This window comes from Juglans microcarpa x Juglans regia, chromosome 4D (assembly GCF_004785595.1).
Source record: "Juglans microcarpa x Juglans regia isolate MS1-56 chromosome 4D, Jm3101_v1.0, whole genome shotgun sequence".
NCBI classification, from domain to species: Eukaryota; Viridiplantae; Streptophyta; class Magnoliopsida; order Fagales; family Juglandaceae; genus Juglans; species Juglans microcarpa x Juglans regia.
The window spans coordinates 1,602,116-1,620,012 of record NC_054600.1 but is presented as its reverse complement, the minus strand read 5'-3'; the positions used below and the strand labels follow the sequence as shown (position 1 = coordinate 1,620,012).

The 17,897-nt window shown below is 36.1% G+C and overlaps 1 protein-coding gene and 2 long non-coding RNA genes across 3 annotated transcripts in view; 1 reads left to right on the top strand and 2 right to left on the bottom strand.

The window, feature by feature from the left end:
- Positions 1-317: 317 nt before the first annotated feature.
- LOC121261520 lies at positions 318-1,962 on the top strand. The gene is made up of 2 exons (XR_005939910.1): positions 318-389; positions 1,587-1,962. It is a non-coding gene; the product is annotated as an uncharacterized LOC121261520 (long non-coding RNA).
- A 388-nt stretch (positions 1,963-2,350) lies between these two features.
- On the bottom strand, positions 2,351-4,394 carry LOC121261519. Its single transcript, XR_005939909.1, has 4 exons — positions 4,160-4,394; positions 3,584-3,664; positions 2,868-2,917; positions 2,351-2,426 (listed from the first exon to the last, which is right to left on the bottom strand). It is a non-coding gene; the product is annotated as an uncharacterized LOC121261519 (long non-coding RNA).
- A 7,532-nt stretch (positions 4,395-11,926) lies between these two features.
- LOC121261516 (sugar transporter ERD6-like 15) overlaps positions 11,927-17,897 on the bottom strand; it is a 68,268-nt gene continuing 62,297 nt past the window's right edge. Inside the window, 6 exon segments of the mRNA XM_041163939.1 lie at positions 11,927-12,410; positions 12,492-12,551; positions 12,657-12,674; positions 12,676-12,711; positions 12,843-12,902; positions 12,990-13,052. Of these exon segments, the coding sequence (XP_041019873.1) occupies positions 12,240-12,410; positions 12,492-12,551; positions 12,657-12,674; positions 12,676-12,711; positions 12,843-12,902; positions 12,990-13,052 (408 nt within the window). The 3' untranslated portion in view covers positions 11,927-12,239.

Genomic DNA, 17,897 nt, shown 5'->3' with positions numbered 1-17,897 from the left:
CTGGAGACACTATCGATCGCCGGTAGGCCATTCTCATTCTCTGTTTCTCACGCGCACAGGCACATTCACTCCAAGTTATTTTTCCACTCCCACGAAATTTCTGTGAAATGAGTTTCGAATGTGCAGTCCGGGGCTTTGGCCATTTTTGTGTAAGCGAACACTTGTGTTGTACTGAATACTGATCCTAGTTTGGATTAAGAGAAAATCTTGGTATCAGCCGTTGTTGGGCGCACACATCGCACACCCCATGTGGCAGACCGGGTTCATTAAAAGTGAACCGGTCCTGCACCTAGACCAATCTTGAGCTCTCCACCCCCCCGATCCCGAAGCCCCCAACTCCTCTGCACTATGATTTCGAGTTCGGGATTCAATTTCGACGTCTTCTGCAGGTGATCCTAACAACTTCTTCTGCTTTCTTCTTCTTCCTCTCTGAGATTTCTTCTTCCATGTATTACTCTTTTTTTTCTATGTAATTCTAGGGTTTAGGCATGCATTTCTTTTTTTCTCTGTGTTTAGTTATATTAGTTGTAAATTAATGGTATCTTTGAGAGTGAACTGTTGGCTTGGTGTGGTCCCATGGATTGTGATGATTTCGATGAGCAACTCTCTTGGGTTAAACATCGTAGATTCTTATAAGACAACTTCAATAAAGTTTTAATGGCTTGCAAATCATGTAGAAGGGTTAGAGAGAAAGGTTCCGATTGGGACTTATATGGGAGGAGAAAAACCATAAATTGCAGAAGAAGTGCATACCTTGCTCTCACTAAGTGATTATTATATATCATCTCAAATGAGGGATGAAAGAGTTAATTGGCAGCAACGTTTGGTGGAATCAGCCAACCTACAGAGCTACTAGCCACAATTGACTCATGCCATTGGCAAGCACCCATCATTGCAATGGTGGAAAAGCTGACTTGGGAGGATATGCGGAAAAAAAAAAGAAGCAAAAGGGCCAATCTTTTTATAAATTTATCCCCAGCAATGAATTGCAATTTACACTCTTGCATAAAATCTAACAATTAACAGTGTACAACATGTCCTATTTTTCATTGAATTTAATTGCCAAATCTTAATCCATGTTTATGTTATTAAAGTTTGGTAGATCCTGATGTTAATTGTCAGTTTTAATAGTTTAGAGTGTAAAAGTGGAGTATATTAGAATACGGGATGTGGCATATGTTGGAAGGGTTTGCCATTAAGTGGTTTCTTTGCTTCATATAATCTTGCAAAAGAGCTAAATACAAACTCTTCTTGTATTTAGGACTGTTTTGTTTTCTTTATAGTCTGTTCTGTTGATCGGTCTCTCTCTTCATCATCATGTACTATAATGATTTTTCAGAATAACGCATGGCATCAACCCAATCATCATCGTCTGTAATTGATGATTTTGTGTTGGAACACCAAGTTGTTGGTGTGGTTCGAAAAACCACTAAAGACGTCGTACACGAAGAAAAATCTTGGAAGGAAAATTTTCGCTTGTCCAAACTATAATACGGTAAAGCAACTTATCATGTTAATTAGCATATTGAGTTTGATTTTGCATGGTATGCTTTATCATTTTAATTAAATGTTCGTATTGTGTGCAGGGAGAAGCGAGGAGGAGTGACTTTTTCATTTGGGATACTTCACTTGCTAGAAGAGAACATTCGTACAAGAGAGAATAAAGTTTGGAAGATGTGGGATGAAGTATTGTTGCGCGAGCATGTAGTTCGTAAAAGGGAATATAAAGTATGAGAGAAAGAGACAACTCTACGAAATGAAAAGCAAAAATTATTGTGTTCATAATAGGTTGTTACATTTATAATAGTTTTTGATTGGTTCGGATAAACTATATGTAAATAGCATATTGTATGGTACTTCCCCTATGTTTTGGTTATGATGTACAAAAGGGGTATCTATAGGTTCATTAAATTAACCATTGTAATGAAAAGTTATGTAATTAACCTTGCAATTTTTTTGTTTTGTTCCGGGCTGAAAATAAATGCTACTAGGAAGTGAAGCTTAACGAAGGCATGTGACTTGTAATTAAGTTGATTGATAATGCATGTGTGACACGCAATGCTTTTGTTAAACCCCACCTTCGTGCAGCTTCCTACTTCTTTTGTCCATTCAAGCTGCGACTCTAAATACCACTTTCACATATGAAACTAGTATGACATTTACACAGCCACACTGACAATTCTCAATATTAGAACATGATTGATCCAAATAATAGCAAAAATTATGAATCATAATATTCATTCCAATTGGATACAACATTACAAAGTAACTTATTACAACCTAAATAATCTAATAATATTCATTCCAAAATCTAATATTCCAAAATCCAAGATTCTAATCTAAGTCTCATTTTCTTGTTTCCTCTAGTGTGCATACTTTTAGCACCAATCTGACTTTTCATCCACTGTACAAAACATTGAAACCACCTGAAAATATCACAAAACAATGTAAATAAATCTTAAAATTCATAAAATATTACATTTAGTGCAAGAATTATTAACTTGTATATGAAAAGAATTCATCATGGCACATTTGAACAAGGTCCTCATCAGATTCCCAGTATACGAAATCAGACTAGAATAAGGGAACCAGAAAAACACCTTTAACATGCTTGAAGATGCTTAAAAAAATCTATGAGTTACTCATGTAGCTTATTTTGTATCAAACATATCCTCCTCATGAAAATGTTGAAAATTTTTAACATATCTCTTTACTAGACTCCCTGTGTGCATCAGCTCACAAAAATGATACATAGGGTGATCATGTTAAGAAGTTCTTGAATGGACTACATCATGGTCTCTTATATATGGTGTGCATCACTCTAAAAATCAGTATCAAAACAGGATATCAAAACAAGAAACCGCGACCTTTGAAACCATGGACCTCGAGAAAGGGATCTAGCTCAAGCTATACCTGCCTTTCACAAACCAAGAAACGGGAAATTAAATCAATAAATTTGCACCAGTGACGGATGGACAGAGAAGTAACAAAATGCTTATAACTGTTCGAATAGGAACCATAAGAGAAAAGGAAAATTAACTACTTGCCTATTCACATCCCAAAAAAATTTTTTCATAGAAACATCTTTACAAACTTAGTGGAAAACATTTTTTGTTCAATTATCCATTTTTGTGCTTGATTTTCTTCTTTCTATCCTCTTTATTTTCACCATCATATGCAATCAATTTTGTATTAACGGTTCTGATTCCTTTGTAACACGAAGCAACTTTCTTTTTTTTTTTTTTTTTAATAAAAACAGAGGAGTCACCACTAGCAGAGAATAATCACAGAAGTTTTACTAAACTCCACATCATCGCTACTACTCAAAATTTATTGCTCACAAAGAAATGTGCACACAGCAAAGAATAAAAAAAAAAATTAACAATTCATGTAAATCAATCATATAAAAACTTTTTTGTTGCATTAAATTTATTATCTTTGTCGTCGAATTCACATTTATAACTTGCATACATAAAATATATGTGAAGAGAAATGGCCAAAAAATTGAAGTTCTTTACAATATTTGGAAAAATTAATTGTGAAATTAAAATGGTGATTCTCGAAGTGACAACAATGTACTCACAAGAAAGCAAAGTTCATCATCAAGCCACTTCACGAATGCCTTAGCAAAGATGCTTTAGCTTTAATTTTTGCAACAATGTCACTCTGTCAGTCAACAAGAAATCACACTATTAGGAAAGAAATTGAACCAGTTTAATGAATTTAAAGCCTAAACTTTGGGAGGAAAATGAATTGAAGCAGAGGTAGTCTGAAATCGAGGAAGAACCCCCATGATTGTTTCCAACAAAACTAAGGAAGAGCAACTTAACATAGCATTTCTGTACTCCTTGTCGATAAATTATAAAAAATGAACCACTCGTCTAAAGAAGGATATAAAGCATTATACCCAGATAAACTAGGAGGCATAGATAAGTTGCACTAAAAGGATTAGAAATAATCTATCTTTTGGCCGTTAATCCTAACGAAGATAATACCATAAATAAATCAAATAATAAGATTAGAATATCTAGATCCCTAATATAAAATAAAAGAAATCATCACAACTGAATCTCCCTATGTAACATTTTCCTAGTAACCAAACAGACAAAGCATTAGGCCACCATATGCTTCTATTACAAAGAATAATTGCAGATAACACCTCAGAAACCTTAGCAAGAGAAGCCGATTGAGACTCCAAAGAAGCAGGCCTACAAGCAAGGTTCCTCTTTTCAAACTGCTGCTTCTTGTTCAGGCGCCTCAACTCCACAACCTCCAAATTTCAGGCAAGGAAGAACCTAGAAAGAATTTGAAGAGAGCTGGCACTACGAAGACCAAATTTGGAGCAATATCTCACACTAAAGAAAACCCAGAAAATAATGAGAGGAGCACTTTCGTTTTGCTTTAACTTTTCCAAAATATGAGCTGAGAAGAAAATAGGGGAAGGATTTGAACTGTGCAGTGGAAGACTCGCGGGTGTTGGGCGACGAGAGGGACGACGACTAATCGAGGTGCGTCGTGCGATGGTGCTGGTGGATGGAGGGCGACGCGGGTGCTAGGGGATGAGAGGGAGGGAGGGGGATGTGGGAATGGGAGGCAGGGTGGGCACGGGATATGAATCAAAATTTGAATGGCTTTTGTAAACCCACGATGCAAAACGTGCGTTTTGCTTGGAAAAAAAAATTAAAGGCACATAGGGTATGCAACAGATGATGAGTTACAGTAAGCTGATCCCTAATATTATTCTTGGATTAATTGGGTTCGACGTGCAGTGAATTAATTGGATACTCGAGGTTGAATAGTGGCTTTTTTTTTTTTTTTGTACTTTTTGGATTTTATACCGACCGTTAGAGTGGTGGTTAAATTATTTAGAGGTATATTATGTTGAGTTATTGGTGGTTACTCTGAGTTAGGAGTTACTGAAGTGGGGTTGATACATTAATTATTTGAGTTTGACGATGGTTTTGGTGGATGTATAGGTCAATATTAAAATTGGTATATGATATTATGGGTTGAAGTGCGGGCTGTCCGGATTAATATGTAGTTGTTTGAGTTACGTTAATTTGCTAAAATATGGTTTGGAATTATGAGTTTTAATTATTTAGATCGAGGTTTTGTTGTTACTGAAAAAATTGAAAAGTCTTTCTGATTTTCTAACAACAGGTTTTGAGATGTGCATATGAAAATGAAATATTTTGATTCTGCATGAAGAACTTTCTGAAAAGACTCATATTTACATATTAGTATATGTTATCTGCTTATTGAGTTGTTGATAACTCACCCATTATTTTCACAATATTTTTCAAATGATATTGATAACCCAGCTGGGGGTTAGGAATAAAAATTGGAGCTCAGCTAGCTGTGGATAGAGGGTCGAGTGCCTAAGGGTTTCAATGTTAATAGAAGGGTTTAATTTGAGTATTTAGAGTTCTTTATGTTATTTGAATCTATTGAGACTTATTAAATTATCAATCCATTATGTTAAGATTATTGGAAGATTGTGGGGACATGGATTTATGTTAATTGATTTTCGCTTTGATGACTTTATGGAGGAATTTAATTATTAAGTTGAAAAAGATGAATTTATGTTTGTTTTGAAATCTATGGAGATTTTATTTGTATTGGGAGACCTGATTATAGGTGACATGTAGTAATTCTCCAACCCACCCAAGATCGGGGCGTTACAATATCTCCTCTAGAACATGTCTAGATACCTATTTTTTGAATGTTTCTCAAAGGCTCTAGTAAAAATACTGAAAACAGGCCAGTGCTCATCTCATTTGTTACTATGAATCATAATAAAACCTAAGAAATGAAAGACTGCTCAAGGTTGTAGAATGGCAATTCTTTGATATAAATTTACTTTGATGTCAACTACTTCTTGAGAAATATCAGCATCACTTCCCCTGAATCTTCCTAGAGTAGTTTATGTTATTTTAAGGGGTGTGATTACCAAATGGTGTATCCCTTGGAATGACATCCTCTAACATGGTGATGGTTCCCATGAGAGGTGATCTTTAAGGAAGTGTCAAGAGACACAACCTTTTGATTTAGTCAAAAAATTGTGTTACTTCTTAAGGTTGTGACTTTTGGGTTATCATTGGATTATCAATGGTTGTACCATTTGCCAACCGGTGCATGATGGCCTATAAATACGGGTCATTGGTGCACAAATGAATGCACTCAATTTCCTTTGTTCATCACCAACTTGTGGGATAAATACTTTCACGGGAGTGTCACCATATTGCCAAATTCCGCTTCCTTTTGTTATTAATTATTCTACAGTTTTAAACTTTCTCTTTACCAATTTTAGCCTGCATGAAGTTGTATCATCATTTCAACATTTTGATGGATGCTTCCTTTTGTGTATGCTTTCAGATACAGAAGGAAAGTAAGGTACTAAGTCATCTATACATGTCATTTATGCAAGAGGTTCACCACGAACATGACATTTGCAGCAGAGTCTTTCAATTGAACTCACCAACCATATATCTAGGAGATTCTGAATCAAGAATAAGCCTAGAAGTTGTACAAGACATGGAATAGCACCTGAAAATTTTCAAATCAGTAGAAATAGAATTGACACGCATAAATTTTCTTGGTAGACAAAACTTATAAGATAACGAACAACTCAAATCAAGTTACCGATTAAGGCCATCTAGATGAGCCAAGAAGTGATATTTTCAATGACATCAGTGAAATGCCACAATATGTTGTCAACTTTCAGACTGAGAAATATCCCATAAAAAATTAGTATATTTGTTTAATCCAAAAACCATAATGAGTTACCCTACCTCATTACTAGATGCAGAAGCTCCCCAAAGGTTCTCAATCGCCTTGGACATGAAGGGGAATAACGTGGCGCTGCTAACTGCCAGGATGTGGTGGTGCTGACGAAAGGAAGCGCCACAAGCCATTGTCTGCCATGAAGGGAGGAGCTCGGTGAAGAGATGACTAAGAGAGTGGCAATGAGAAGTTTTTTTCTTCCATTACATGCAGTGTAACCGTTGAGTGGAGGAAAAAGATGAATAGTTGGGATTTTGTTTTATGATTAAATGGGTTTGGGTCTGGGCTCAACTCGGGTTGTACTTTGTTTTTCTTAAATTTTATGGCTCGGGCCTATATTATTTATAAACCTAAATCTGTTGGAAAAAAAAAAGGTTTTGGTAACTGGGCCTTCAACCTAGTACCAATTAGTGCTTGCATTGTTACTGGGCACCCAAAAGGACAGCCTGATGGCTTTATGCTTGAACCAGTTTGTGGCCCAGCAAAAGGGCCCATGATCCGTACGTAGGCTAGGGCCTCCCTTGTGCATGATTGGGCCATATGGCTCACGGCCCTGTGTGGTGGGCGTACAACGCATCCACTGATCCTAGTTCAATTTTCTTTAGATTGTTTGAGGCAAAATTGTAGTGTTTGATAGTGCTTTGAAGTTTGGATCCAAGATCTCATGTACCACGTCCATGAGCTCGATCATTAGACTGAGCTTATAGTTCGTGTATTTTGTTGAACTTTTTTATATTCTTCATATGATACTATATGTACTTACAATTTTATGCACAACATTATATGTATTGAGTAAAACTCATTTTATTAGTTTTTTTTTCTTTTTTAATTTAGATTTTGAATTTCAAATTTCTTAATTTTCAATATATCTATAACTATCACGTCAGAATATATTGTTATGTGAGTAAAAATTATAACTAAGATGTAACACCCCGTATTTTAGTGTATTTTTTAATTGAAAGATTATTTGTTATTAATTTAAAATTTATTCTCTTGTTTTAAAATTGTTGGATTTTTAGTTGTGTTATTTTTATGATTTTTAATTTAAGAAAATTATTTTTGAAGTGCTTTCTCTAAATTTATTTATTTTTATGCGTTTAAATTTCTTCTCAAATTAAATTAACTTGTTGTGGGGTTTAATTATTTATTTTCACTTTAATCACTGCGTTTGAATTATTTTATTTTACTTGCTGTGTTAAAATCGTTTCCGTTGGATCGTTTTTGTGACCCAAGATATGAGGATGGACCTCATTTCTTTCCCTACATTTTCTCTTTCCTCTTTTCTTTTTCTTCTTTTTTTTTTCTTTTCCTTTTTCTCCCCTGGCTCTCCCGCACGCTGCAACCCCCCCTCCCTCTCTCTCTCCGTCCGATCCTCCTTCTCACCCCAGCGCCACCGTGCGCCGGCGGTGGTCGACACCGCCCGGCTTCCCAGCACCCCCACCCACCGGCGACCTCCCCCTCCGGTTTCCAGCCCCAGCCGCGCCGCCGTTAGCCTCCAAGCACCACACGAAGCCGCGGCATTCCCTGCACCGCTGCGCCGTCGTCGCACCACCTCCGGCCACCATCTCTTCACCACATCATCCTCGACTTCCTAGCAACCCAATGGACCCAACCTCACCTCCGATCTGTCACCGGTGAAGCCCCACCATCAATATTTCCGTTTTGGGTGTTTTTGCACTACAACCGCCTATTGCGCCGCCACCCACGGCTAACCACCACTACCACTAGATTCACCGACATCCCTAAGCCCTACCCTATCAATCTGGGGTCTTCGTTTGCACCCGTTCAAGAGTGGGTCTTTGAGACCCTCGGCCACAGTGCATTTGGCACTGTTTTGTTGCTGCGTTGTCGCTTCGTACAACTCCGTGATCTTTCAAAAATTATATTATAGCATTGTAAGTATTTTTCCAAAGAACTTTTGATATTTAAATGTATTTCTGCGCTAATTCATATTTACTGTGAATTTATTGGTTGTGCCGGACTGAGTCCGAGGAGTAAGGGGATCGGTTGGATTGGATGATGGAGTTGTTTATGTGAGATTGGTTTATGCTAGGAAATTTGTTGGCTGTTTCGAGTTTAAATATTGGTGTTTTGAGTTTGACGTCGGTCATGGTGAATATTGATGATTTTTAGGAAGTGATGATATATTTTTGGATTATTGGTTTGATGTATTGGAAATGTTTAGAAGGGTTTGTTGGGGCCTTTTTAACATCTAGAAGTGTTGAGATATTTTTTCCTGTTGTGGAGTGTGAACGGAGAGAGAGTAGTGTGTAGTGTCGTCCTGATTAAATTGTTAGTAATTGTTTGGGACTGTGAACTGTAGGAATAAGTGTGAGTTACTGGAATTTGAGTTGGCATTGATTTTGATGCTTGTATTGGACAATATTGAGATTGGTATAGAATATTTTGGGTCGAAGTGTGGGCTGTCCGGATTATTATTTGACTGATTGAGTTTGATTAAACTTACTGAATTATGGTCTAGAAATTGGGTATTAAGTTGTCTAAGACCAATTTTGTGTTGTTGGACTTTAATATTTAGTTTATATTATTTTTTATGAATAGGTGACGAGACGGATAGAGACCGTATTCAAGTCATAGATAATGCGCTGCAGGAGTCAGGTAAGCGGGGTTCCTATGCTAGGCCTTACACGAATTATTTGAGACTGAGGTTGATTTTCTGAAAACTTTGCATATTTTTGTGGTGAAATGAGAACTTTAGAAAAACAAAACCAACCTCGGTCGTTTATTTGCATACTCATGAAATTTGTACAAACAAGAGAAAAATATGTTCTGACATGCATTGTGTAGACATGAGCTAAATTCTGTCATGTGATTTCTGAAATCTGAAAAATGAGTGATATTGAGTATATGAAAAGTTGTGCATTTATTTGAAAAGATGTGTTAGCTTTTGTGTTCAGTGTGTGTAAACTATCTGATTCTGTTTTGATACTTTGTATTATTTTGATATAACATCTGAAAACCTTTGGCATGGTGTATTGGTTTTCGTATTTGACTCTGTCTCTGCTCTGCTCTGTTATGCTCTGCTCTGTTTGGGTTGGTACCAATTTCTCTGTCTCTGAGTGCACCCACTTTGGAAACAAAGTGGTTTTATTGTGGTCTTTCCTGTGTGCACACTCGGGGCTCCGAGAAGAATAAAGGAAAGATTTCACCTCTGTCTCTGCCTGGTTTGGCCACCGGGGTTAGCACAACCCTACCATGGGGGTGAAACATGGTCTCTGCTCTGTTTGATGCTCTGTTTGGATCTGATGATGATACTCAGTTTATGTTATGCCAAAGTATTATGGGTTTTACTTGTCTTAAAACCATCGCTCTGTTACTTTTGAAAGTATGTTCTGTTCTGCATGATAACTCTGGAAAATATTTTGTTCTGCATGCTATACTTTGTAAATGCTCATGTTTACACGCTAGCATATGACTTTTGCTTACTGAGTTGTTGATAACTCACCCCCTATCTTCATAATATTTTTTCAGATGATGTGGAAAGTCCAACTGAGGACCTGGATTAGATTGGTGAGCACGTTTAAGCTGGGAGAGGATGTTAGAAGAAGGAATTCTGATGTCCTTTAGTTTTAATGTCTTTTAGATTTATTTTATCTTGGGCTTGGGCTTAGTAAGACTTTTTGAAGTTATTAGTTTGGTTTGTTATGACTACCGGGAGATTTTGGACTCCTTAGCTTATTTTGCTGCAGTAATAACTTTGTAGAGTTTCAATGTGGTTATTTAGAGTACTTGAGATTGAGTTTTGCTAATAAAGTTTTGGAGTTTTATTTTAGTTGTGTTGGAAAACATGTTCTTAAGTGACAGGTAGTAATTCTCCAGACCAGCTGGGTTTGGGGCGTTACATAAAAAGAGCATTCTCCTTTTAATATATTCAACAAATAGTTATGCCACATATTTTTCTCTGAAATATTATTTTCATAATTATGATTACTGAATATATGCATGTCGTGATAGTATGAAATCATTTTGTCACATTTGTTAGACATTTTATTTTATGTTATAAATTGCCTAGATTATTATTATTTTTTAAATAATAACTATTTGGGCTAAATGTGACAATTTTGTATATAGATTGTGATTACATATAATTTTCAGAGCTTATTTTATCACTTAAATTTGTTAGTCTAATTTAGAAATTTGATTTCAAATTTTTAGAATATGATAAAATAGAGGACTAAGTAGCTTTAAGTACGTATACATTGTATAGTCCATGATTAATATGATTGGCCCAAATTGATTTCTTCAATTTTTGAATGACTTATTTTTTACATATCACTAGCTAAGTAGACTATTTTTATTATAGTGGGAGCATGATTGAGCTTGATTTGAAATTAATTTCTTATACGATATAAATTAGTGTAAAAATTAAGTTAGAAATTAATAGCTAAGCATTGTGGTACAAGAGATGATTAAAAAGTTTAGTGAGATTTTGATCTTGTGACGTGTTTTAATTATTTTTGTTCTAATTTAGATTGATGCGAATAATTTCTTAGATGTGTGTGCAATTAAAAGCGCATAGGATAATAATTTTGTGATAACCAAGAAGAAAACCTAGAGATTAAGTATGCGACTTTTATGGTGCATTATTATAAAAACCTTCGTCAGCACCACCATGTAGTATGTGATACACCTACTACAATTTTCATAGAAGTTGAAGAAATTAACTAATGCATAAAGCGAAACCACTATTTTGCCTTTGAAAATCTTGTGGGTAATAATGTAAGTTGCATGTTTTTTGTAATGCAAAGATTAATTGTTCCCTTATTTGAGATTGGACATTATAATCTTGAAGTAACTTAGTTTAACTCATTAATAAGCACATACTCTCTTAAACTTACTAGTATATATGGCTAGTGAGGACATTATAATTATTGAATGTGCAGTAAAAGTGTTAAGGACATTCTTGACTGTCACAAAAGGTTTTTTAGTACATCTCTTTGTGGTATTAGCACCGTTAGTGTTACTCAAGTCTTATTTCTGTCACAAATAGGTCATTGCACCTTGGATGTTTGTATGGTAATTACGACAAAATCTAAATAATTAAATATGACTTAGTTAAATCTAAAAATCTTGCTCGTGGTTATACGATGGAGCATAACTGGAAGATAAAACTGCGTAGCAACTGAAAGCACACTTTGTGTTAAATTCATAAATAGTAGTTCACGATTACATCATAAAAACCTTGGAATAATTTTTATCATTTTTCATGGCCCTTGATTAATGTTTCTCACTGCATAATACGAGCTAGTGATGCATGTATTTCTTCCAATGTTCGTCCTTTAGTCTCCGGCACTAGTTTTGCAATGAAAACAACCCCAAAACCACATATGGCCGCATATATGAAAAATGTTCCAGAAAAAAAAAAAAAAAAAAAAAGCATTATTCCCCGCAAAAAGATATTTATATGCACGATCAACAGTACTTGGCATAAGAATTCATGTGCATGACACACTGGAATTAAGACAGAAGTGATCAAGAGACTGGTATTCACCTGCCGGGCTCCATGAGAATGAATAGTTAAAAGTGTATGAAACAACCAAAGAACAAAACGAATTGACCAGAATGCAAAGGGTTCCAGCTGAACCCTTTACATTTATTGGAAATATCTGAAGAACAGAACAAACCATTAACAAGAAAAAAAAAAGAAAAAAGAAAAGAAAAGAAGAAGATATATAGCATAAACCAACCTCTGACACCACAATCCATGGTATTCCACCCATGCCAAATGCGTAAGATCCCATATATACCTAGTGAAAACATAGTGGTACTTTCACTGTCTTGCCCAATTCTTTAGTATTGATTGAATGAAAGGAGAGAGAGATTGAAAAAATGATAGATAGAAATTTGCATACCAAAACCCCTAACAGCGCCAAAAAAGGGACTTGCTTCTTTCCACCAGTTAAGGTCCTGATTATGGTACACACACACATACACACACACACACACACACACACATATATATATATGTTCAAAACATATAATAGTTTTTTTATCTTCACCTTCAAATTTCATGTTAATTAAGCTATATATATATATACTTGCAAGAAGTAGGACAATCCGGTGAGGAAGCAGCCTAAGCATTGCCCAGTAGCAGAAGCCTGCATTAACATATTCGCATATTAGTCAAAATTCTTTGGCCAAATTATAAGTTGAAAGCTGACAAGATTTTTGTCTATTATTCTAACCATCAACAATGTTCGTCTTCCAAATTTATCTATCAGTGCTGCACTCAAAACAATTAAAGGAATCTGCAGAGGAAATGAAACTCCATTAATTTCAAGGAAACTTGCCAAATAGATCAATCCAACTATTTGAACTAAAAGGATCTTTATATATAACATCTACCTAAAGAACAGCCACTAGGATAAACCCCAGTGTACTAGAGATACCTATCACAAACAAACGAAAAAACAATTTTGATATGGGAGCATGCATGAGTACTTCTATTCTTTCTTTATATTCTAAGAGGTAATATTGTCAATGCTTTTACCAGCTGAATCAAAAATTTCACTCATATAAAACATAAATCCACATAGCCCTCCTGATGCTTGCACTACCATAAGCCCAACTCTAACCTGTAAACAATTTGGAGTCATATCCAATGATTAAACAAAAAGTAACGTTAAATACAGTACTTTTAGAATGCACAAATTCTGTACAATTCATTTGAAAAATAGATTTATTGTACACATTTTAAAATTATAAATATCATATCTTTTCAAACAAATAATGTTGTACAAAAGGAGAAACACACACACACACACACACACACATATATATATATATATATATATATATATATATATATCAATACTGCTACAGACAACCGTCTGTAGCAAACTGCTGCATAACCGGCTCACGTGGCAATTATGCCATGTCAGTCGGTTTAATTAATAAAAAAAAAAACACGAAGACGAACAGAAAAGGAGGGAATTTACATTTCAGAACGAAAATGACCTTTTATGTTTCAGAAACAGAAAAAAATTTCACAAAAGTTGCAAAAAATTGTGGAAGAGAAAATATTGAGCTTGAAGCAGTCGATTTTTGGGTCTAGAAGAACCGCAGATCTCTTCGTTCATGTTCACGTGAACAGCTGTGAGATCTCTTCCATCTCTATTATTCGGCTTCGTGTCTCCGTCGCTAGCTTCAGGTAAGACATCCCACAACGCAAGCTTTCTATATTCGTGACTTCATTTCTTCGTATGTGCTGTTTTTGTTGTCATTTTGGTGGTTAGAAACATCAATAAGCATTTTTAGTTGTTAACAAGGAAGGCTCCAAAGCTAGAGTGTTCTTCGAGGTCAGCCAAAAAGTGTAGGAAGTAGGAAATAAATTTATTTGCACTGGTTATCTCTATTAATTTTGCCACATTGTTTGCATTTTATAGATGTTAGTATTTCATTTTGCTACTTGTTGTGTAGATAATGTGGTAGTGCAAAGGGTCTAGTTTTGTTGGCTTCTTGGTTGGCATTCTGTGTTTTTGTTGGCTTCTTGTGTAGATAATGGCACATTTGCCACAGCCAGCATGACATGAATGGTAATTACTAATTCAAGAAAATCTAAGAAAGATGCATTCATTTGAATGTAAATGTCCAAAACCATAAGTGTGCAAAATAAAATAAAAAGCACAAAACGATCGGCAAGATCAACTCTCGTAGTAAAGACTCAAAAGTCATGAATATATGGCAACCGAGAGAGACCCCATGACTGGGCAACAACTTTGACAAGCCCTATGCCATCTCTCATACCTAAAAGCTGAATTGAGAGGGTTTTTTCCATTTTATAAATGGTGTTCTATATCATCTGTGACTTCATTTAATCATGTTTTGCTTACATTTTGGGTTACTTGTATATGTCACCACGGGGGGGGGATAGTCTATTACCATAGACGATTTTTTGCATAATGCTTTATAAATTTTTTGCAAAATGCATTAGTGAGCTGATTTTGGGGTTTAGAGACTAGGTTGTTCAATCAAAACCATTTAATAGTTAAATTATTATGAAGTTTTCAAATGATAGAGTCCATTCTTCAATTGTTTTTAAACAAATCAATTTCTTTTGCTAATAAATTTAATTCATTACACATGATAATTGTTAAAAAAAATATTTTTTATTAACTTGTTTGGATCATATACACTAATGCCTCTAACATTTGTTTTCATAAGAATGATCAACATAATTTAGTGATTTTCTTCTTGTTCTTTCTTCAGGAGGTATAGTTTTCATTGGAATTGTTAGCATGGAAAAAGGAGAAGACCACTCAATTGGGCTAACACCAAGTAGCTCAAATTCTCTAAGCACGGTATGTGATATTATTTTAAAGATTTGTTGGAATGTGCTTACATTGATGTTTATGGTTGCGACTCTCATTATTATTTTTTATGTTAGGACATCCCAACAACTGCTCCAAGCCTATCAAATTATATGCACGTTTGGCATGGACCAATGTCTGCATGGTCACCAGCCTTTATGCCATATCCAGATGGCAACCAATATCCAATCAACATTCAGGTGGTGATGCAACTTTGTTAGTATTTTTTTTTAATAAATATGTTTATTAATCATAAAGTTTAATTGTGTTAATTTTTATGATTTATGCAGAATACTAGTTATAAATTTCAATATGGGATGGGACCTCCCATTCCTCTCATCACTACTAGCTCCGCAACGAGTTTAAGAGTTCATACAGAGGATCCACCCAATTGTAAGGAAACTGAAAAACCTGATACATCCTCTAGACTTAACGAGGAGAGTAAAGAGGATACCTTTGTTTCATGGGATACTGAGGATGGAAGTGCCGGGACACCTGAGTCTGTCCAAATGGATGGTGGTGATACGATTGAGGAGCCAAACTTAGGGATGGAATTTAATTCTTTTGAAGAGTTATTGACCTATTATAAGCAATATGGTAAGAAAAACGGCTTTGGGGTGATGACAAAAAGGAGTGAAAAGGCCGAGGATGGGACTATTAGATATGTCACCCTAGCTTGTGCCTGCGGTGGGAAAGCCCAAAATAGAACGTTGAATGTCGTCAAATCACGTCCGACAGGAAAGACGGAATGTAAAGCAAAGATTAATGCCTTAAAAGTTGAGGGAAATGTACGGTTGACAACATGTCATAATATACATAATCACGGCCTCAGTCCACAGAAATCCCGCTTCTTTCATTGTAATAGAGAAGTTAGCGAGACTGTAAAAAGAGTTCTAGATACAAATGACCTGGCTGGGATTCGAATGAATAAGAGCTTTGCAGACTTGTCGTTGACGCCGGTGGATTCGAGAATGTCCCGTTTTTGGAAAAGGATTGTCGTAATTATATGGACAAGGCAAGACATCTGCGACTTGGGAAAGGTGGCGCTGGAGCGCTTCAAGATTATTTTTTAAGGATGCAGTACAAAAATCTCGGGTTCTTTGCGTTGATGGACTTAGATGATGAGGGGAGATTGAAGAATGTCTTCTGGGCGGACCCCCGTAGTAGGGCAACATATCAGTATTTCGGTGATGTGGTGACATTTGACACTACGTATCTGACCAATAGATATGGTATGCCCTTCGCACCATTTGTTGGTGTAAACCACCATGGCCAGTCAATTTTGTTGGGAGCAGGATTGATATCCAGTGAGGATACCGAGACATTTGTATGGTTATTCCAGACATGGTTGAAATGTATGGACGGTATAACTCCAAGAGCCATAATCACAGATCAAGACAGAGCGATGAAAAATGCCATTGCCATTGTATTCCCAGAAAGCCGACATCGATTTTGTTTGTGGCATATACTGAAGAAAGTCCCCGAAAAGGTTGGCTCTCATAGTGCGTACAAAAGTGGAATGAAAACTGCTTTGATGAAGTGTGTGTATGACACTCAAAGTGTTGAAGAGTTTGAAAAATGTTGGGAGCAGCTAATCACCACGTACAACTTGCATGAAAATGTCTGGCTACAAAGTTTATATGATGAGCGTGAGCATTGGGTACCGGCATTCTTGAGGGACGTATTTTGGGCTGGAATGAGTACTACGCAGTGGAGCGAGAGCATGAATGCATTTTTTAACGGTTATGTTCATGCCAAGACAAATTTAAAAGAATTTGTCGACCAATTTGATAATGCTCTGAAAAAGAAAATTGAGAATGAAACTGCTGCAGACTTCCATTCATTTAGTATCTCCATTCCCTGTATATCTCGATCCCCAATTGAGAAGAAATTTCAAGATCTGTACACGAATGCTAAATTCAGGGAACTTCAACAACAAATTACCGGTATTATTGATATGGATCCAAAGTTATTTAAGCATGATGGTACAATAAAGACATATCATGTAGAGGATGAAGTTCGTGTGGAAGAGTTCACAAAGCCGATTACACACTATGTGGACTTTAGTGAGGAAGATGCAACTGCAAAGTGTTCATGTGGATTGTTTCAAATGAGGGGGATATTGTGTAGGCACATTTTGGCAATATTCAAATGTAATGGGATTAAGTCTGTGCCGGATACATACATTTTAGATCGATGGCGGAAAGACATCAAAAGGAGGTACACATTGATCCATAGCAGCTATGACGTAGGGGATCATCGGGCAGATGCTAATAGATATTCAAGTCTGTTGAATATCTGTTATCAGATGATTACTCATGCTGCGGGTTCAAGTCGGCATACTGAGGATGCAACTAAAAAATTGTATGCAATGATTGAGTTATATCGTGCCAACCAAGAACCCCCATCGATAACCCTCCCTGGTGCGAATGTTGGCTGTACGACTGCTGATACAACTACAGTTGGGAGTTCAAAGCAAGTACTAAGTCCGAAAGTTGTGAGAGGAAAAGGCAGACTCCCATCTCTAAGGAGAGCATCAAGGATGGAGAAAGACATGAGGAAAGTTAAAGCAAAGACGAAGAGAGTACCAGTTAAGGGGAAACGCAAACAGGTGCATATTGTAAATATTTTAAATTTTAGATACCATTTAATGCAAATATTGTGTAATATGCTAAATGATATTTGTGTCTTGTTAATTAGCGAGATGGAGGAGATATAGTAGTTGTGGACACTTGTAGGAGGTTATTTGGCCGAGGAGAGATGGATACTCCCAATGTTGAACAA